Source organism: Toxorhynchites rutilus, chromosome 3 (assembly GCF_029784135.1).
Source record: "Toxorhynchites rutilus septentrionalis strain SRP chromosome 3, ASM2978413v1, whole genome shotgun sequence".
NCBI classification, from domain to species: domain Eukaryota; kingdom Metazoa; phylum Arthropoda; class Insecta; order Diptera; family Culicidae; genus Toxorhynchites; species Toxorhynchites rutilus.
Genome location: NC_073746.1, coordinates 14,714,386 through 14,737,809, shown reverse-complemented (window position 1 = coordinate 14,737,809; position 23,424 = coordinate 14,714,386). Strand labels below are relative to the sequence as shown.

The window sequence follows — 23,424 nt, the reverse complement described above, 5'->3', positions numbered from 1 at the left end:
ATTACCATTATCCTTTCCCACTTGTCATAAAATCCCAACGATCCTATTCCCACAAATTCATTCCCACGCCATAAATTATCGTCATACATGTTTGTAGGCCAAATGCATTTTTATGTCACAAGCTCACAGCTGCATACGATAATATTAAATAACAACCACTCACTCTTGCAGCGTAACATTATGCAGAACTAACCCACTTCAACCAAGTGTGAAATGACAACACACAGAAACAACCACTACCCTTTTGTTCTCCGTATTGACCCGTTCGAACCAATCGAACGCGCTCACATATTTCCTTGCTGGCTCCTCCTCCTCTAGAATAGAAGCTACCTTGTGTAGAGTTTTAGTTTAAGCATTATAAAAAGTACATGTCGAATGCAAGCAACAGGTCTTTTACATTTCCAACCAATCAAGTTAACAAGTGTCGAATGCACGCGAGGACGGAACTAAGAATATAGTGATATTTATATTAGTGGAATGTGCCTGAGTTCTTTCATTCCGAAATATATCACAAGTGCCCCAAAGAGATAGAAATTGTATACTACATCGGGTTGAACCTCCACATGGCGACCGAGACTTTAGCCTGAATCTTCGGCTATGAGTGAAACCAAACAATTTTTTTGTTTTGACGAAACAGTGAACGTTCAAAAATGGGCTTTTTCTCGGCAGACGAGATAGTGTCGAGCGCCCCAGTGTCGAGTTCACCGCAAACGATTGCTTTATGCATCCTTGCTGGTGCTGCGTTAGGTTACGGTGTTGTGCGGTTAATGCACACGTTTTATAAGAATCACTCGGAGAGAGTAGCCTCCCGAGCAGTGAGAGCGGCACAGCTCAACCAGGTATAAAGGGCAGAAGTGAACTATTTTTTTTTTCAAAATTTGAACAAAGTGAACTAATCAACGAAGACGTGCCAACTAGACCAAAGTGAACTAATAAACGGAACTGTGCTAACCACCCATGTGAACGAACCAATAGAAACTCATTACACGAACTAGTGACCATTGGAAAAACTAAACATGTGGAACGAGAACATCAAGGACATCTTGGCCCAGGCGGAGGCCCAAGCGGAACACATCGCATTAGTGGAAAAAATCGGATGGCGGCAATATAGGAAGCAACACCCGAAGCAGCCGAAAAGAGGTTTCAATATCAAAATTGAAGACATCCATGGAGCAACCATCTATGTGACACCTTTCACAAAGCTCAGCCTTACTGATACTGTAGTAGGATACCGCCGACAGAGATGGTAAGTCAATTATAAGATGTAAAATATGAAAAAAAAAATTTTTGAAGTAAAAATTGTTAATGGAAAAAAAAAAAAAAAAACACAAAATGTTCATGTAAAATATGTGCTAAGCTGTAAGACTACTTGTTGTAGACATCAACAAAAACAGAAATAAAAAAAAAATTTTTTTCGCCTTTAATTTAATGGCAAGTTTAATAGAAAACAAAATACAGAAATTACAAGTAATTGCAAAATCACTGCGATCCGAGCAAACTAAAAAGTTAAGAAAAGCTACATTGAGAACCAAGCTCGCAGAAGCTGAAAAATTAGCTGAAGATATTAAAACAATAGTAGACCCTCTCGTACACAATAAAGAGGCTGAAGAGTTGTTATTGCTTGCCGAAAATGCTAATCTAATATATCAAGATATTAGAAATAAAATAAACATTATCATTAAACAAAAATCTTTCAAAGAAGTAGCTCTTGCGATATTGTTCGTTGTTGGAATACAAAAACCGAAAATGTCCAAATTCGATTACAAAGAGGCAGCCGCAATGGTGCCAATCTACGACGGCTCACCTGATGGACTCGATATGTTCATCAGTGCAGCCACACTACTAAATGAGATCTCCCCCAGCGCAAACAAAGCGTTGGTATATCAATTCCTACTGACCAGACTCGACAAAAAGGCCCGAAGAGCAATTAATAATAGCGTGGATATACCTTCACTGCTAACAAATTTAAAAACTACATGTATATCAAAGACTAGCGCCGACAGCATATTAGCGAAGTTGAAGTCTATAAAAAAACAGTCAGCAGACGAATTATGTAAGGAAGTTGAAGAGCTGACCGAACAACTCATCGACTTACACATCAAGGAAGAGACACCACCGCAACGAGCAGCAAAACTCGCTTGCCAAGCAGGAATCGATGCCCTCATCGAAGGCATTGATAACCCTGAATTAAAAACTATATTACGTGCGGGAGCCTTCACCAGCATAGCTGACGCAGTGGAGAAGGTCAATAAATATAAATCGCTGACAACCAAATCAGCAAATGTGCTTATTTACAATCGCGGGCAGCGACAACCGCCCTACCCGCATCCTAACCGTTTCAACCAGAACAATCGTGGTAGAAATTTTAATAACTATAGAGGAAGAGGTGGTAGATTCAATAATCAACCTCAACAAAACCAAAATTTTAACCAAAATCGCCAATATCATCAACAGAATTTCCCTAACCAAAACAGAAACTTTAGGGGCAATGGCAGCCAAAACTATTACAACAGACCGCAACATTTCATTAGAATTGCGGAAAACTCCGAAAACCCGGCTGCGAACCTCCGCGCGTTGTCGGACGAAGAACAGGAGGAAAACCGAAATCAACATCAAATATTTTCAACCTAAATATTACTTGTTCAATGTTTATTATAGTTAAATTAAGCATGTGCGAACAACCATGCGTTCTTATTCTTGATACAGGGGCAGATATATCAATCCTAAAGGAAAATTTGATCAAACGTACCCAGAAAATTAACAAAAATAATACATGCATAATAAACGGCGTGACCGAAGGCAAACTTGAAACAATAGGTAGTACCAACACTAGTCTACTTATAGAAAATAATAAAATTCCACACCAATTCCATTTGGTGAATAAACAATTCCCAATTACAGCTGACGGCATTCTAGGAAAAGACTTTTTAACAAAATATGAATGTAATCTGTGTTTGAAGACATGGTTACTATCCTTTTTCTTCAATGAGACTAATCTAGAAGTACCGATCCATGACACATGGGACGATCATCTAGTCATCCCCCCCAGATGCCAGATTATCAAAGAAATAAAAATTCCACATATAAAAGAAGACACTGTCATAATTTCTCAAGAAATCAAACCTGGAGTATTTTGCGCAAATTCCATAGTTAACTCTAAAACACAATTCGTTAAAATCATTAATACCAATACGTCTGAAATACTTCTACCCAAAAATTTCAAGCCACTAACCCAACCGTTAACACATTTTACAATCAACCACAACACAACTAACAACCCTAATCGTATACCAAAATTAACTGAAGAATTAAATCTAACTAACACTCCCCGTGAAGCCCAACACAAACTGATAAATCTCTGCAGAAACTATAACGAAATATTCGCTTTAAAAGATGACTTCTTAACTACCAACAACTTTTATAAACAAAACATTCAACTCAACGACAAAAACCCCGTCTACATAAAAAATTATCGAACTCCAGAGGCCCAAATAACAGAAATAAATAAACAAATATCAAATATGTTAGAAAATAGAATCATCCAACCATCAACCTCTCCATATAATTCCCCTATACTTTTAGTGCCAAAAAAATCTAATACACAAGATAAAAAGTGGCGATTAGTGGTAGACTTTCGCCAGCTCAACAAAAAAATTACACCAGATAAATTTCCCCTTCCAAGAATAGATGAAATACTCGATCATTTAGGAAGAGCCAAATACTTTACTACTCTAGACCTAATGTCAGGTTTCCACCAAATAGAACTTGACGAAAATTCCAAAAAACTAACAGCATTCTCTACTTCAAACGGTCATTTCGAATTCAATAGACTACCTTTCGGATTAAATATTTCCCCAAACAGCTTCCAAAGAATGATGACAATTGCACTCAGCGGCTTACCACCAGAGTGTGCTTTCCTTTACATTGACGACATTATAGTAGTCGGATGTTCCATAAATCATCATTTAAGTAATTTGGAAAAAGTTTTTAAACAACTCCAAAAATATAATTTGAAACTTAACCCCGCAAAATGCTCATTCTTTAGACCAGATGTCACATACCTAGGTCATAATATATCCGCATCTGGCATCCAACCAGATAAATCAAAATTTTCAGTCATATTAAATTACCCTACACCAAACACATCGGATGAAGTCCGTCGATTCGTTGCTTTTTGCAACTATTATAGAAGATTTATTAAAAATTTTGCCCAAATTGCGCATCCCTTAAACAAACTCCTTCGAAAAAATGCAGTCTTCGATTGGAGCTCTGAATGTCAGCAAGCATTCAATTCTTTAAAATCAGCACTGATTTCTCCCACAATTTTACAATTTCCCGATTTTAAAAAAGAATTCACACTAATAACCGATGCATCAAAGATTGCCTGTGGCGCAGTATTGGCCCAAGATTGCGATGGAATCGAATTACCGATCGCTTACGCAAGTAAAGCCTTCACCAAAGGTGAAGCAAATAAATCAACAATTGAACAGGAACTTACTGCCATTCATTGGGCAATAACATTCTTTAGACCATACTTATACGGAAGAAAATTCACGGTAAAAACAGACCACAGACCGCTTGTTTACCTTTTTTCAATGAAGAATCCATCTTCCAAATTAACACGAATGAGACTAGATTTAGAGGAATTTAATTTTGACGTACAATATGTACAAGGAAAACTAAACGTAACTGCCGACGCATTATCACGAATAGCAATTGATTCTGAAACTTTGAAAACAATAAACGTCCTAGCCGTTCAAACGAGAGCAATGACAAGAAAAGAACAAAATATGAATCAGACGGAATACGAACATTTGAATAATAACACTGTACTCGATGTCAATGAGCCTGATCAACTCAAAGTATACGAGGCAGTTGAACCAACCGAATGGGAAAAACTACCCAAACTTCAATGCGGACGCGCACTCGAAGATAATGAAAACGCTAGCGAGAATGAATTTAATAATATGAAATGCGCAATTAAAAATAAAACAGGATTCAAAGAATTAATGTCGACAAATACAAAAATTGCAAGCAACTCGAAAGAGACCTTAGGGAATCTATTACAGAAAGTTGAAAATATGGCCAAAAAATTAAGAATAAGCGCGATAGCTCTAGCGTTATCAAGCGTGATATTCCAATTATGCAGCGTTCAATTCTTCAAGAAGACTTGTAACGACTCGCTAAAAGACTTGCAAATAGTGCTCTACACACCCAAGCGTGTGATAGAAAGCCAAGAAGAAAAATTAAAAATCCTGAAAAATTATCATGATGCACCAATTGGAGGACATATAGGTGCCAATCGATTATATAAAAAGCTCAGTAGACTCTATTCCTGGAGCAAAATGAAATCAGAAATTTATGAATATGTTAGAAATTGTATACAATGCAAACAAAATAAACACAAAACCCCGACCAAGGAAAACTTTATAAAAATACCCACCCCAGAAAAACCTTTTGATTGTGTATCTATTGACACTATCGGACCTTTTAACAAATCTAATTCAGGAAATAGATATGCATTAACTATCCAATGTAACCTCTCCAAATACGTAATAATAAAACCAACCCCAGACAAACAAGCATCCACAATAGCGAGAGCATTTATAGAAAATTGCATTCTCGTATACGGTACTCCGTCAATTGTTCAAACTGATCAAGGAACCGAATACAAGAATGAATTATTCGACAATATTTCAAAATTACTCCAAATTCAACAAAAATTTTCTACCCCCTATCACCCGCAATCAATCGGAAGTTTAGAAAGAAACCATCGTTGTCTTAATGAATACGTGAGACAATTCATCAACCCATCGCAGAGCGACTGGGATGATTGGTTGCCTTACTACGCATTCTGTTACAACACCACTCCACATACAGATTTTTCATACACACCTTTTGAATTAGTTTTCGGCAGAAACGCAACACTGCCATACAGCCTAAAATCACACATTGAACCCGTATACAATATCGAGCAATATCATAAAGAATTACAATTCAAACTCAAAACGGCAACAAAATCAGCAAAAGAAATAATTGACAGAATCAAACAAAAGCGTCGTGAAGATCAGCAGAAAGATACAAACCCAATACAAATACATGAGAATGATTTAGTTATGATGACTAACGAAAACAGAAGAAAACTAGACAAGGTATATCAAGGACCATACAAGGTCATATCAATAAATCACCCAAACGCGACATTATTAGATGAGAAAACCCAAAACACTCATACTGTACATAAAAATAGATTAATTACTTATAATTCCCTCCTCCGTTAGGGGGAAGGGGGTATTAGAAATTTGGTACGTATCAGAGATTAAGTTCATTTTTACTCAATTATTTCCCAATTATAATTATTATTAAAATCATCACTGTTATTATCATCATAATTATCGACAATCATTAAATACAAATATTATACAATAAGCATCACAGAACAAATTAAAACTATTATAAATTAAATACACTATATAATTAAATTTACGAAATTATCACAACCTGTAAATATAGTTAGATAACCATATGTAAGAGGAGAAGCTATAACACCCAATAATAATGAATATAATAATAATAAATGATTCCACCCGGTTACATCATTCTCCCAAAGAGGGATGGTGTAGCGGGATAACCTATTACCATTATCCTTTCCCACTTGTCATAAAATCCCAACGATCCTATTCCCACAAATTCATTCCCACGCCATAAATTATCGTCATACATGTTTGTAGGCCAAATGCATTTTTATGTCACAAGCTCACAGCTGCATACGATAATATTAAATAACAACCACTCACTCTTGCAGCGTAACATTATGCAGAACTAACCCACTTCAACCAAGTGTGAAATGACAACACACAGAAACAACCACTACCCTTTTGTTCTCCGTATTGACCCGTTCGAACCAATCGAACGCGCTCACATATTTCCTTGCTGGCTCCTCCTCCTCTAGAATAGAAGCTACCTTGTGTAGAGTTTTAGTTTAAGCATTATAAAAAGTACATGTCGAATGCAAGCAACAGGTCTTTTACATTTCCAACCAATCAAGTTAACAAGTGTCGAATGCACGCGAGGACGGAACTAAGAATATAGTGATATTTATATTAGTGGAATGTGCCTGAGTTCTTTCATTCCGAAATATATCACAAGTGCCCCAAAGAGATAGAAATTGTATACTACATCGGGTTGAACCTCCACATATGGAGAACATAATATTAAGATCGCGACTACTCAAACTATCATAATTAGGTATGGTACATTACCAAACAATATGCTCGATATCATGATATCCTGGACCAACATTATATAAATTGTTGGTAGCAAGACCTACACGATAAAAACGTGAATTGAGCTCGAATTGATTGAACAACATACAATAAAACATTTATCACTATTACCGACAAATGTATAATAATTCATAATACGCATCGATTAACATTGTGAACTAACGCCCGAATGTAGACAAAAAGATTGCTCGTTGCGCCAGGGAGGGAGGCCAGTGGTTCGTGCAATCGAAAAAACATACCTATTTTGATAGTCAGATTTTTTAACTTTTTTTCTATATTTTTTGTTCATGTTTCAAGCAAAAAAATTGCTGGATAAATTTCCTGTCTAATAGTATACAACACAACATATGTCGCAATAACGATTTTGACTAATATGCGTTTGAAAACTCTTAATGCATCGTAACATTTTTCGTAGAGTGACCCCCCTGTATAGAAATCAAAGTCATAGTCCTATGTCAAAATAATCATTCAGATAAGCGGCAATGCAACCTGTATTGTGTTGTTGGCAGCTTCATTAAATGTGCTTCAATTGCTTGGAAAAAGGATTAGGCATTAGAAAAAAGAGGGGAAACATTGAGGTGAAGGTGGGACGAAGCCGTTGTAATGGTAAAACCACGTGGGGTAAAGTGTTCGTGAGAGAAGAGCAAAGTACGGCGTTTGTTTTGCATTTGGTACGTAAATAGATCAATTCACTTATCAGACTGTGTGGCCCTCATCTGACACGAGTCTTAGAATACATTAGAAAAAAATAAAAATTCAACACTGAAGAAAAATGTATGAACGATGTGTTCCGATGAACAGTTACAAATATAAATATATATAGAAGGTGTTTTTGCAGGTGTAGAATTCATTTCTTGTTCCGGGATAACAGCAGACATAATATGTTCGTCATATCCGCGCAGAGGGCTTGAAGAAGGGACGTCGATAGTTGCTCCTGAATTTGGATTTTCAAGCTCATAATTCAAATCTCGAAAAACGTAGATCTTTTAAATAATTTAGTGCAATTATGTTTTATACCGATGGCAAATATTCGGTATTAACAAGTTCTTCCACACAGTAAATCGATGTTTATAATTCCTCAATATTTTCCTTAGTTGATCGTATTTTTTTCACATATTCACGTTGGAGAGCTGTAACCCTTCTCTTCGTTGGCTGAGGCATTTTGATTGAATGTAAAACTTTTTCGTTTACTATTTTTGACAGCGGAGGCAACCGCGGCAGTGTTCCTAGCTCTGCAATAAATTTTTCTTAACCAATGTTAAAATTGCTAAAATTTACATTATAGACTCATTAAACGTGAAAATAATAATGGTATTGATATCAACACAATTTTATTTTATTGATTTCCATGACATGAAACGCTATGACTCAGGAATAAAATTTTATTGAGTGGTTTTTATTGCTGTTTCGATGATGTTGTCGAAAAAATAACGATGCTTTCACCAATCCAAACAAAACTATTGCGGAAAATTGAAAATTGAAAATTTAACTTTCAGAGCACTAGCTCGAGTTTTCCGACGTTTTTCATTATACATTGCGAGGACAGATGAAAATTTGATATCTTGTGAGTAATCGATTAAAGCTCGGTTGATATTACTTAATGGGAAGTGTGCGAAAACGATCATTTTCTACACACTGATTCGCAAAATTATTGAATTTCGGCGAGGGGTGAGGGAGGGAGATGAAAGAAATGAGCGCCATTTGTGGCTTCCTTCCACCTTCCCCTTAAATCAATCGTTTGGGATGTTGCATAGAGAGTTAAAATCTATCATGGCAATGAACGGTCTCAACAAACCCAATTGATGAGCTCGAATTACAAACCAAATATGACAAAAATGGAAAATAGAAATGCAATCAAAATGTTTTCGAATAAAATATTACATACTTAAATGGATGCAGTTTGTTCAATTTATTTTTTTCCATCTTTATACACTGGACCATCATAAGCTGACAACCGGTGCAACGTATGGAAGTGTGGCATTTCAACACCCATAAATGTCATGGAACGCAATCAGCAATGGCAATCTTCACGTACCGAATGATATCACCATGACAGTTGTAATCATCATCAGCCGTTCTAATCGGTTAGTTCGCTCTAACTACACCCGCTACGAGACTATGGGGTCGCTCCGCTGTTTGGCATTTGATAATGGGGTCAGTGGCTATCGGGGTCAAGTGGTAAGCGGCACGCTAATATTTGAACTTGTTACTTAAAAAAATCCGACCACCGAATCCCAACCTAGTGCTCATTAAAATGATGAGAAGATGAAGTTTTTCTATGGGATGTTAGTACCATTCGTACCATGCAAAAAGTATGGGACTAGCGCCCATTCCGACCTAGTGCTGCTATATCGCGCACAAGTATTCGCGAAACGTGCGGGAAATTTATTATCAGCCCGCTGAATTTCTATCTTCATGTGAACTCGTCTAGTGATACCGAATGCTACGACAAATGTTGAATGCCTCGTCGCTACAGGCAGTATTTGCCTTAGCAAACACGACTAAAAACGATTAACACCACCAGTGTGTTATTTAGTGGAAACTCATCGCCAGGATGACAGGGCGGCTGATATCGACCTTTACTACCCGACACTATGCGTTGTGCAAACGTTCGTAACATGAGGAGTTGGAGAAAGTGTACCATTTTGTTTGTTTTTCGCTATAATTAGATTCAATTCTCCCACATCTGCGTTGTGTTCTACCAAACACTCAATTTCATAGCCGAAAATAACGGTTCCGTTCCACTAGCTTATGAGCTCAAAGTTTACAAACCTTTACCACCTGTAGTCATTCTCTAGATCCCCACACTTCCGCTGCTGGTTTCTCCTGTTACGTGTGCTACTGCCACCGGTCCCGCTGGGCCTCGTGCGCAAGGTATTGCAACTGAAACGGAGATGAGTAGAAAAAAGCACAATTAGAATCTAGCATTGATACGGGGACGGACAAGCGGAAACGTAGAAAGGCGTTCGAAATTGGAAACAAACAAACTTGTTGATTCCGATAGTAGCAAATGCCAAGGCCGATCTGATAGTAGCTGATGATGGTAGCTGTCTAAAAAAAATAATGTATTCGATCCACAAGGCATTAAGTGATCGCAACGAAAGATGATTAAAAAATCGTAACTTTGGAAGATACTAATTGTCCCTCGTAAATGGTGAACAAAAAGGCTGGACAACGCTGCGAAGAGAAAGTCTTTGTAATTTTGAAGAGTATGACATATTTTATTATACATTGCGTTTCATAACTACAGAACCACCCATTTCTTCAGAGTTTCCAGAAATATGTAAGAAGTCGGATGAATTGAAATATATAGTGTAGGATACAAAAACTATCTTCATTTGTTAGTCGCGAAATATTCAAAACAGTGAAATTCCAATGTTTCATAACTATAGAAGCAGATGGAAAAACTCTCACTCATTTTCAAAATTAATATCAATTTCACATAAATTACAATAAGTTTCTAATTCGCAGGTCATCTTTAGCTCTCAATCAATTCAAAGAACCCATTGGGAGTGGTTTCGACCAAGCTGTGCCATGTTGTAGTGTGTATCTCGTTCTACGCAGAGGATACTGCTCGTTTAAGCTCTTCAAATCACTCATACTGTTTGTAAGCTGCATCTACTATTCGTACGATCACTCCTCATAATTCTTGACAGGGTTTTGATCTGGAAAACAAGCTGACCAGCCCAGAATCTGAAACCCCTATTCAATAAACTAGGCCATGAGTTTCCGGATTTTATGAATTGATGCCAAATTACCTAATTACGGTGTTTTCGATGCAAAAATAGCATTAAATAGTTCTATAGCAATATTTCGTTGCACTTTTGACTGTTCATACGTGTTGATGGTAAGCTATCTAAACCAAGTCTTGTTGAGAAAACTCTCCACAAAACATAAAAATATCCATATTAATACCATAGATTCGCAACTCACTTAACCATTCCGTTTTGAGAGACGGATCAATTAAATTAAATACAGTTTCAAATTCGGATGTTCAATTCCAGAATCCAGATCGGGACTCCATACTTAGACTCTAGATTTAAAGTTTATTTTTCAAATCTCAACCCAAGTAATGCAAGTGCTGATTCCAAATGTGTAAAGATATCAGATTACAGACGCAAATTCTAGATTCAATCCTGTTCATAGGTTCCAGTTATACATTGAAAGCTGATTCGGGAGTCTAAAAATTGAGATCTGATTTCAAAAATATGGATTGCTCATCTACAGTCTGTGTGTAGATTGTAAATCTTTTTAATCAGAAAATGAAATAAAATATTTAATCTGAAATCTGTTATCTGGAGCTCGGAACTTTCAATCCAAATCTTGAATATCAGTTCAAAGTCTACATAAAAGTATCTGAAAACATTGAACTGAATTCAGAACCTCGATCTTTGCTCAAAAAAGACAACAATTTTTGTTTTGATAAGTTTGATTATAAATCCGTCACCAGAATTTAGATCTAATTTTGAAGTCCCGGTCTAAAATCCGTGTGCGGGAATCGAATCATGCGATCTGGGAAAGGTCAGTTTAAAGAAAATAATAGTCGGGATTTTGAATTGAATTCATAAAAATGGATATGTGAGACGCTCTCCGAATGGACCACGGAAGCAATCCGGGATAGAAACTTTAGATTTTGAATACATTTTTGATTTCAAGCTCCATACTACACAACCTAGAAACGGATTTTCAATACTAACTCCAGAATTTTAGATGCAAGATTCAAAGATTTTTAGGAGAAGAACCGAATTATCGGGATTATTTTTGTTTGAAATTGGTACGCGAATCTCAATTTCTATGTTGAGAATTAATTCCATATCGAGAATCCATAATTTTAGGCCAGACCCAATTCTAAAACACAATTCGAGCACAGTCTATCACTTTCATTTGAAGATTTGTATTCAACAGAACAAAATTCAAACAATGGACTGATACATCAAAACAAAGATTCAAAGCTGTGAATCCAGATACGAATTCCATATCGAAAGTCTATAATTTTTATCCAGTTCCAAATTAAAAGCATGCTTCGATCCCAGATTCTCAATTTCGTTTGAAGATTAGTGTTCTACAGAACAGAATCAAAACTTCAGATTGGCAAGATCACAAGTCTAAAATTCCAGATATGAAATCCATATTGAAATTAAAAAATGTAACTTCAGATCCATGTCAACATCATGATTTGAATCAATATTCTCAATTTTTTACTCAGCTTCCAGAAACGAATTTCATATCAATAATCCATCGTTTAATTCCAGATCTAAATCAAAAACATAATCTGGATTATATCATTTTGAGATTCACGTCAGGTTAGAATTAAGGTTGTAATTTTAACTGTGAAAGTATATCCAGGTATCTTATAAGGACACAATTTCTAGATTCAGAAGACGAATTCCATATAATTTTTCAGATTTTCAGTTCTTCCCAAATTCCAAATTCCGCATCGTGAAAAGTTTGAAATCTGTTATTCGTTCATAGAAAAAAAAATGTAATCTAAAACCATATACGAAAACCTATATCCGAGACTTTAAGTCTTTATCCAAGATTCGATCTTGAATCTTGAATCTTTGGAATAAAAAATCTTCAATCTGAAAACTGAAATTCAAGTTTTTAGAATGATGATCCGGATTCCCTGATCGTAGATTCGAGATCTATTGATTTTTAAGGAGCTCAAATGTCAACTGTTTCATATATTGTCAGTTTTCAGATTTGGTATCATAAAACGATTTTTTTTTTCTTAAACCAGTATCATATTACAAACATCAATTTTGAGCTTCAGTTTCCAGATACGGATTACAATTTTTATTTCCACACTTTCAACCTTGCCAAAATACAATTTGTAGTGTGTATCAGAATGAGGCCTTCAGAGTTTCTAGTCAGATTCATATAGCCAGATTGAGGATATGGATTCGAGATTCCGGAGTACAAACTCCGGAATCTCCAGCTTCAAGATGAACATTCCAATTTTGATTTTAAGGTGGTAATGAATCTAAATTTGAAATCAAATTATTCACGATTTGCAATTTCAGGTACCAGAATATGATCTTTAGTCTCAAATTGCAAACTGAAATTGTGGTTTATTGTATGAAAACTCCTGGCTCGATGGTCACATTTATTACACATATTAGGATTTATATTGAAGATTCGGTGCTAATGCTAATAATGCCAATGGAAAATATCAGAATCTATATTGTAGATTTCGTATTTCAATGATTTATATGATTTATGATTTTCTTTTAAGTGTTCAAGTTCGGAACGTCAGATGTAATTAATTTCCAATATTGAGTTCAAGATTACAATCCAGATTATAAATTCGATATTCAAAACCTGATTTCTTTTTTTGAATAACAGATTCCAGATACTAATTTGAGTATCCCCACCATAGACTGTGTTTCACTATTTCAGGAGAAATCCAACTTGAATAGAATTTTTACATACTGGAAGGACCTACGGAACTTGTCATGTAATTTTTCAACTCGTAACTTTGAAGGTGGCAGTTTGATGGTTTGAGGAAAATATTTTCAAAAAGGACTGGATTAGGCAGCGCAACACGAATGAACAGTGAAAAGTGCATCGAAGTACATCAGAATCATTTACTGCTGATTTTACAGAAAAAAAAACAATGTGATAATTGGGTAATTTGGCATCAATTCATGAAATTCGGAAAGTCATGGCATGAAGTGCTCCAGATTCTGGACTGATCAGCTTGTTTACCAAATCAAACCCCTATCAAGAACTTATGAGGAGTGATCATACGAATAGTAGAAGCAGCTCACAAGCAGTGTGAGTGATTTGAAGAGCTTAAACGAGCAGTATTCTCTGCGTAGAACGAGATACACACTAAAACATGGCGCAGGTTGGTCGAAACCATGGGTTATTTGAACTGATTGAGAACTAAAGATGTCCTACGAATTAGAAACTTATTGTAATTCATGTGAAATTGACATTAATTTCGAAAATGAGTGAGAGTTTTTCCATCTGCTTCTATAGTTATGGAATTTCACTGTTTTGAATATTTCGCGCCTGGACACAACAACAAAGTTCAAATGGCCAGTCTTACAAATGAAGATAGTTTTTGTATTCTACACTATATACTTCAATTCATCCGACTTCTTACATATCTCTGGAAACTCTGAAAAATTGGTGGTTCTATACTGCCTATGTTTGTACAGGAGACGTAAACGACAAAATGAACAAAATCCACTTTTTCGCTGTTTCGCATTCTACACAATGTAATACGTTTGCTCTACATACAAACAAACATTTTTTGTTCGAAAACATTTGAGCAATTTTGAAAAAACAGCTTTTATGCATCGTTCGAAAATCAACAATGGTCAGTATTCTGTGCTATAAGCTAAATCTGCATTTAAATCACATTCTTTGTGGAGTCCAAACATGTCTGTCACGATAGTGTCTTATTACTTTGTGTTTCCAAATAGATGAATATAAGAAACCATTGAAACGCTGCTCATATAATTACTATTTTCTGTACACGATGAACAAAGAGAAGCAATTGTGTTTTTTAATGTTATAATTACCTAAATTTCTGCATTTGAATCTTCAAGTAGATTATGAAACAATCAGATCATTAGTAAAATTAAAATAATATTGGTTCTTAGCATTATAACTCCTCGGATTCAACATTGAATAATTCCACATACTCAGCATTTACTCATACCGTTGGAGTGAGTCACTCCACCATCTTTATGCGATTGATCGTGATGTCGGTAAATCATGTGGCTAAAAGTATCAACATTGCAGATTGCCTTTACAAATTCAATTAAATGAAAAACCACGAGCCTGCTGTTCTCATTATATCCCCGAGTATTCTTCAGGAAAAAAGTACTATCATAGACTCGCAACAAACCAAGAGCACCTTTTCCAGACATTAAATTTCTTCCAAACCTTTTTGATTTTATCCGATAACAACTGAAACTACCGACGAAGACGTTTTGACTATACTGATGCACAACAAGATGCTTGTACCCAGCTGAGCTCCCATTCCTTGTGCACACATGCGCTCTGGCGAATGAGCACGCTCTGAAACACAGATGAAATGTTTGGTTGTCAGCGCCGTTCTTACGCCCAGTTTTAAGCTGAGTTTTACGCTGAAATTTGCGCCGTATTTCTATACTGCGCGCTTGAATCTCGATTGCTCTCTCTGTTGAGGTGTTTTTCTTCACACAAGCGTATACGGTTCAAATGGGGGCGCGCTGTTGTTTTTATGCTTTGCTTAGAACGAACGAAGACTAAGCGGGCGCTAGAATTTGATATGTATGTGTATGTGTGTGTGTGGTGTGTGTGTGTGTGTGTGTAGAATGAGACGCGTATCACACAAGTGAGAAGAAATGTTTAATATCTGAGTTCTGCGCCGGGTACATTTTGCGCTGTAGTGCTTATGAATTTTGTGCTCTTCGCACCAAGAGAGAATACGAGTTTTCTTTGAGCGCGCGCTGATCAAAATTAAACTCAAGCGCAGCGCTGCATTTGTTTTCTAAAGACTGCGTCTAGCTATGCGGACAAATGTTCATTGAAACGATTGATTGTCCGCATAAATAGACGCAAGCGTTTTCCAAATGGAAAAATATGTTATAATCCGCAAAATCACCTAGGCCCTCTTTTTGCCGATAATATCCTTCAACTGGACAGATCATTTCATCGGAAATTTGCATGGTTATGCTTGCTGGCCAAAAAACAACAAAAATGCATTTTCCCAACACTAATGGTGTTGGTGATTACGTCTCCTATGCAATCATGGGCAGTATAGTTATGAAACGCAGTGTAGCAGGATTTAAGCAAAGGATGCTAGCGGCGAAACAACGTTAGTTTCCTAGAAGGTGATTTCTCATCTGATGAATGTTGCTAATTTAACAGGAATTCGATAAATCACTCAATATAAAGCTACTGGGCAATTGATAAAATGTATTCGTGCCACCGATCGTAACAAGTGATAGTCAGAAAAAGAGTCTGGGGAAAACAGGGGATCAGGATTGAGATATTCCCATTCATGTTTTTTTTCTACGTGTAATCGATAGTTATCAGGTTGTTTGCGACTATCATAACACTCCGGTGATTCAATATCGAAAAAATCTCAACCAAATAAATTACTTAATTTGCATATATAGAAATGATATAATATAGCACTTAAAATGTCACAACAAATCATGGTATTATCGGAAATGAAAGTTTCTTCTCAAGCCTTCCTGAACGAAGGGTGCTGCAAGTCAGGGGAGTTTCCCACTGCGCCACCGCAAAAAAAAGATTAACACATTAATGGGTAGGCGTCAAGTGATTCACGCATCAAATTTCAATCCTCACCCGGCGCTCCACCGCCAGCTAGGTAACAAAACAAGTTGTGAGCACGTTTTTGGCCTGCAAATGCCACGTTCGAGCGAAATAAGCGATGGTCTCGTGATCGCGAATTGAGGCCTGATTCCGCCTCCTCCTCCTCCTCAAGGTTTCGCGTGCTCACCTTGCTGACTTAATCAGAACGCCTCCACCCAAATGACAGCACCATCGATTGAATTTTAAACTCGATGCAAACATTCTCAAATTCGGCTAAGTACGGATATAGAAGCCAGTGAGACAGCTTAATGACCATTTTCTACGCAATGTGCTGAACAAGTGAAGGTCAATGCACGCTGAAACGGGGGTCAGCAGCAGCGGCACGTGAAACCGGTTCGCGTTGTTTTGCGCTGCAGATATTTATCAACATTTTCCAGGGCGGAGGATACATTCCGATGAACCATGGTGCGGTCCAGCGGGGTGGGAGAGTGTCGTCCAGCTTAACCTCGAACGAAGACACACCAACAGAGCTAGGATTCGATCGCGCCACGGGGAAGGAAACAGAACCCTATCACTCAATCAAACCCGCTAATTCATTCTATCGGAACCTTTCAGCTACGTTCTAGGAACTGCTGAAGGTTAAAAGCCAGGAATATATCCGCATGATGGAGCATAAAAAATGTTGAAATACAATCCCTTCGCATATGCGTGATGCTAGGAAACGCCTAGCTCGCCAGGACCATAAATCAAGATCACGAACAAGAGCGACGATTGATAAATTCCACATTCTAATCGTCCGATGGTCCGATCGTTACGACCCGTTCTCCACCGAGGGCAGGCAATGTCTCGAGAAGCAGTCCAATTATGTAAAGAAGAACGAATTTGGTTGTATTTGCTTCGACCGATGGTTTTCTTTATCGCTGGCTCGAAAGGAATTCATGATTGCACGATGGGAGGAGAAGGGGGTGGCTTGAGTTGTAGCAACAACTTGTTGTATTCAGGAATGCAACGAGAAGGGAATCACGTGATGCGTGTTGTGCGCGCATAAAGATGTCGAACGCTTTGCTAATCTTTGCGATTCAAGATCGAGATATAATATGGTGGGATTTAAATACTGAAAATTAACCATGTGACCACAGACTTCTATCATGAAAGGAATGGACATATCTGCGATTACATCTGCTATTGGCAATAACAAGACTCATAAATTTGTCATTTGTAGGCAATAAAGTAATAAATATGATAAGAACGATAATAACGTGCTAGACCGCATTCGCGTTTTCTTTGATGATAAATTTTACGTTCTACAAAACAAGTGTATCCACAAACACACTATGTCTGCTTTGAAATATAGTCTATTGGAAATTCGAACAGTTTGCATTATATTTATAAAGAACTAGCAGACCCTTCTTATTCATGCTGAGTGCTATTCTGTTACAATGTGTAATGAAATTTAGACTGTCTTGATGTTTATAGAGCCCTCCAGTTGGCCTCAATCAGTGAGAATTCGCAGGTTTTGAGCTCGGATTTCGGACAGCATGTAGAAAATCCTTAAAATGGCTAGGGCTCGACGAATTTAGTTGAATAACCAAATTTAGCTAAGAGATCGGATTTTTCATTACCTATACCCAGTATAGGTAAACATCATTAGTTGCAGCTAATTGTTTTAAATGTAGAATACATTCCCAAACTAGCTTTGATTGACATGTTTCAATTAGGATTGGGCGATCTTGGATCGATTATCAGAAGATCGATCTTTTTCATTTCGATTTCCGATTTTTTTGGATCGATTGATTGTGCTCGAAAAAATCGTGAAGATCTTAGAGTACATCGATTTTAATCACACCACCTGACAAATTTTATAAACATAATGTCAATATTTGGATAGCTTTAGAGAATGTAAAATTAGTGATAGAGAATAGGATTGGGCGATCTTGGATCGATATTTAGAAGATCGATCTTTTCCTCTCCGATTTCCGATTTTTCGGATCGATTGTTTCTACTCCAAAAAATCACGAAAACGAAATTTTCTTTTCGATCTTTCCGATCTTTTTGATCGAAACAAAAAATTAGTAAGTTTGTTTTTCAGTGAACATTGATTTTGATCTCACCAAAAACTACTTGACAATTTTCGTAAACATTGGATCCCTTTCAAGGTTGTCAAATTAGTGGTTGTAAACTTAGGAGAAGCAGTTTTGTAAGTTTGGTCATAACAAAACAAGTGGTAACAAGTTATATCTACACCATCTCATTCACTATGCTGACAGTGAAAATTGTGACGAGATGGAACGGTGACATCAGGTCCAGCTGAAGCGTTCTTTTCTACCACCAAGATTTCAAACTAAATGCCAGATGTAGAACCAGATTGGATTCAACGGTATTATTGTCAGCGGAGTTCTGGATGAATATCAGTTATTGAATTTCTTATAATATAATTCAATTAAATTATTTAATCGAATAATTCGATAACGGTTCAAGATCAATGCATTTTTTCTTGTCTTTCAAGTTTTTTTGCGACCTTCATTCTGGGAATTAAAATGAAATACTTCGATTAATGTGAAATGTTTATTCCATTTTTGAAGAAAAGAAAAATTAATTTATTAGGTGAAATTATTAAATTATTATTATTATTATTTGAAAAATTAATTTAAGCTGTAATCCCCAGCTCTTGGCCGATGCTACGGCTGCTACTATGCCGGTCTTTCTCGGCTAATTCAGCGATTTTGTCGCAATTTTCGACGACAGGCCTTCCGGAGCGTGGCGCATCTTCGACGATCTCTACACCAGAACGAAAACGTTGAAATCATCGTTGTGCGGTGGAAATGAAAACTGTATCGGGTCCATAAACTGCACAAATTTTATTGGCAGCTTGAGATGCATTTTTGCCTTTGTCATAGTAGTACTGTAAAATATGTCGGATTTTCTCTTTATTTTGCTCCATATTTGCGACACTATAACTCACGAACGACTTAACCAAACAAAACACTGTCAAGGACTATATTATAGCGCACACCGCATACCTTTCCAACAAGCTATAGTATGACTCGATACAATGAATACAACTAGAACTACGCGCTTACAACGACACCTCGCGGAAATACCGCAGGACTTTTTTGACAGCCTAATATTTGTTTTAAATGAAAAATCTTTTTCTCTCCAATATGTATGATTTAACACGTTGACTGCCACGTCAGTCACCGCTATCTGACAGTATAAAATATGATGATAAAAGTAGAAATTAATTTTTTATTTTTTTCGCAGAAATTTTATTGCTTTCGAACAGAAATACCTTCTTAGGATAAGAAACGATGCTGATACATTTAAAAAATTCCATCGAGATGATTCTAATATTCCAGTAGTATTGCGCTTCGCATTGCTGTACTACGATATCAGCGCGTGGCCTGACGGGAAAGTCACTAAAACTATGTGGCACTCAACGTGTTAAACATTATTTTCCGTGCAACATGCAAAATTTATAGTAAAACATTTATTACAAGATTTTTCACATGAACACGTAAAACAACACAGTATAATATGATATAACGAAATTATAGTTGCAGTGCTTTTCTCACAGCAACTTATTTTGTTTTCTCGAAGACATTGTGTGGAAGACATTGTGGCTAAATTTGAGTTATTTTGTTCTTCCCATTCTATCGTATTATTCAAGTTTTGAATTGAAGTTTTGTATGAATTGCATTGTTGTTTTTCAGAGCTGCCATTTTCAGTTGATTACTGTAACTATTCTTCTTTTTTTATCTTCATCTTTCCCAACATCGGTATCTTCATCCTTTCCTGATGGATCATTCACTATACCGATAATTTGGCTTTAGGGAAGTTGTGTGTGAAATATTCTTCCTTCTTCGAGATCCGGTACTTCTATTTGATTACCAGGATCACTAATCATACAATTCTGTCTTCATTAACCAAATACATATTTGTTTTGAACCACATAATATTACTTCCAAGATTTTGTGATTGTGGTTGACGTGCTGCCAATATTCGAAATTGCTAGATCGTTGAATGTTATTTTTTCTGTGCCTTGTCCAGTATTTCTGAATTTAGCATGATTGACATTTCTATTTTTTCTCGATATATTACCTTTCTGTTTTGAATTTGTCCCTGATTCATCATTCTGTTGGCGTTGGAAATCTTTAATCAGTCCCCAGAGGAAATTTCATCCCCACAAGCAATGGTGCGCAATGCAGTTATCTATTATCGGAACGCCTCTAGGTTGTAGTCTTTTTTGGGAACATCCAGAACAAACTGATATTAGAAGCATTCATGAAATAGAAACATCGAGGGTTCTTCGATTTTCCAATTATCATCAATGGATTTTTATGAATACCAGAAAAATCGTAACATGAACATTCTCAACTTTTGTTCATGCGATGCCTTTTTTACTCCAAATGAATCAACGTAATCTGATAATCATTTTTAAGAAGGATTCGTTGCAATTATATACCTGGTCAATGGTCAATTAATTTTTCTCAAAAACGTATTTTTTTAAATTCTCAAAAAATTAATAGCCCTTACAATTTCCAACAAGTCGTCCATACATTGGAAGATGAACTCTTTCACAGGGAAAAAGTTTTACTAACAACAACTTTTTCATATTTTCTTTGAAAAAATTACAACTAATCCTCATTCTGTTTAAAGTCAAGATAGCAATATCGTATATTGGACAAAGTTTTAGATCTTATTAAAATAAGAACTTTCAACGTAGACGTCAACTTTCTATCTTGTCAACCAAGATATTTATGTAAAGGTGTTTTTGGATCTCATTAAAAAATATGATCAATATAAAACATAAGCAATCTGTGTCCACCATTATACAAGAACTCAGCGAAAGAATTCCCTTCCAATGCTTGATCACACTGGTAACGTTGTCAAAAAAGTAGCTGCGGAACTTTTCCCTCGTGAATGATGATCACCAGTAATTGAATCAATTTCGAAGCGTGTTCAAAATGTTTGCGCTGAGCGCATGAAACGACAATTTGAGAAAATGGTAAATTAACATCAAGCAGATATGTGTTGGATTGATCGAATGGGCCAAAACATAGTTGTGCTCGCACAAATCGATTACTGAACCAAAACGTGTGCTCACACAGTTCAGCCAACGTAAAAACCTTGATCATGAAATTTGCCGGTATGTTAGGTCAAGGTTGTGCTCGTCATGTTTTATGATAAATCTGAAGAAGCACAAGATTCTCGTCCATTGAGAAACACATTTTAAAATAGAGAAAAGCCGTAAGGAATGTGCGTGGGCAAAGCAAACGCCAAAAGCCGGTGCCAAATCACTCAATTGCCGGAACACGCTGCTTGTTACGTTTTTTAAACACCCCGGGGATGCGCTTCTGGTTTCTCCCCAAACACTCATTTCTTGCGTTTGGATTGCTTATTGGTTTTCGTTTCGATGATTGCGAACTCAAGACAAAACGTGGATGGTTTTGTGCCTTTCAATGTATTTTCCACCTGGTCTCTCGACTACTTTCTTCTGGCTTCTAGCGTTCGCTTGCAGCTGGTACAGTTGATGTTTTGCAGTGAGATTGCACAAAACGATGCTTGCAATCCAACGCTGCCAATTTCTCCTCGACAGGCGGTTGGAGACGCCGTTTGAAGACTACCGCCGACAGAACCGTTTACTTTCACGGTCAGCGAACACACGTAGAACTCATCATGCCCTCATATGGTGAGATAGCCCCTGAGCACAGCTTTCTTTTCATTTAATTTACCACACAGTTCGAAGAGCATTAACCACACTTCAAACGTAATATTTCCATATAGCAGAGCGTTAGCAACCACGAATTGTTTTACATCGAAAAAAGTCATCTAAATACATTAGCATATCTATAAATATTCGAACACCCATACTCGCGTGCACTACTGCAAAGGTTCTCTTCAATGAACTTAGCGATTATTTTGACAGCTCTATTTGTTTTTAATGCCTTGTCAATATTGAGGAAAAAAGAAACATCAAAATAGACTACCGGTGTGAACACAAAAAATGTATGAAAACCCACTTTTTAATAACGGATATGCCGCGCACCTAATCACTGTTGGTATGGAGCAGAACTTTTTTTTTATAACGTCACACTTGAACACAACACTGCACGTTTCAACCTTATCCTGAACTCCACAATCTCACATCCAAACGGCACGACTTCGAGTAACAGACTGAATCGGACGATCAATCGCGAGCGCTAGTCTAGCTGAACCAAAGCCGGACCAAAGCCAGAGGGCGCATACGTCGGCGTACCGTTCGTCTGTAGTCGTTCGTATTCTATACATTGGCGTGGCGCGTTTCTCTGCTCTTCATTTCATTCTTCTGAAACTTCGTCTCTACACTTGGGTGTCCTACACCCATCTCTACCCGTCGACCGGCGGGCGTCTCAGCCTCACCTCACAAGCGCACACACGTTGCGCCCATCGTTTGGTTGTACTTTAATTCATTCTTTGGCAGCCATGGTTGGTACGCTTGTATAGACGCTCAGATTGCGTCGGTTTTCCCGCGGCACAATCCACCCATCGCCATCCATCATCTGCGGAGGATACACTCTTAATTGGAGCTGCATGATGTATTGGTAACTACCACCATAAAAAACTGGGACATCATCAGGAACATTGAAGTGTGATCGTAGCCCACACTGTTTTGAAGATTCTGATGTCGACGTAATAAAACGAATTCATTTGTGCATTTAACTCTAATAGGATATGTCATACAATTGCACACTTAAAGTGATACAAAAACCATTTCTTCTATTTATTGTGCTATGGAATTGGAACTATTTCCGTCGACTGTGAGTCGTGATGAGATCCTCCTATCAGGCGTAGACGGTTTTTCTGTGCAACCAATTCGCAA

At 37.0% G+C, this 23,424-nt stretch overlaps 1 protein-coding gene across 3 annotated transcripts in view; it reads right to left on the bottom strand.

The window, feature by feature from the left end:
* LOC129775775 (sialin) overlaps positions 1-22,755 on the bottom strand; it is a 60,647-nt gene extending 37,892 nt beyond the window's left edge. The window contains exons 1-2 of one of the 3 annotated variants that reach the window (XM_055780863.1): positions 22,612-22,755; positions 10,059-10,169 (exon numbers count right to left, since the gene is read on the bottom strand). In XM_055780863.1, coding sequence (XP_055636838.1) covers positions 10,059-10,077 — 19 coding nt within the window. In that variant the 5' untranslated portion in view covers positions 10,078-10,169; positions 22,612-22,755. Of the gene's footprint in view, positions 1-10,058; positions 10,170-22,552 lie in introns of all 3 variants that reach the window. The other 2 variants (XM_055780862.1, XM_055780861.1) reach the window with 2 other exon arrangements.
* Positions 22,756-23,424: the final 669 nt, after the last annotated feature.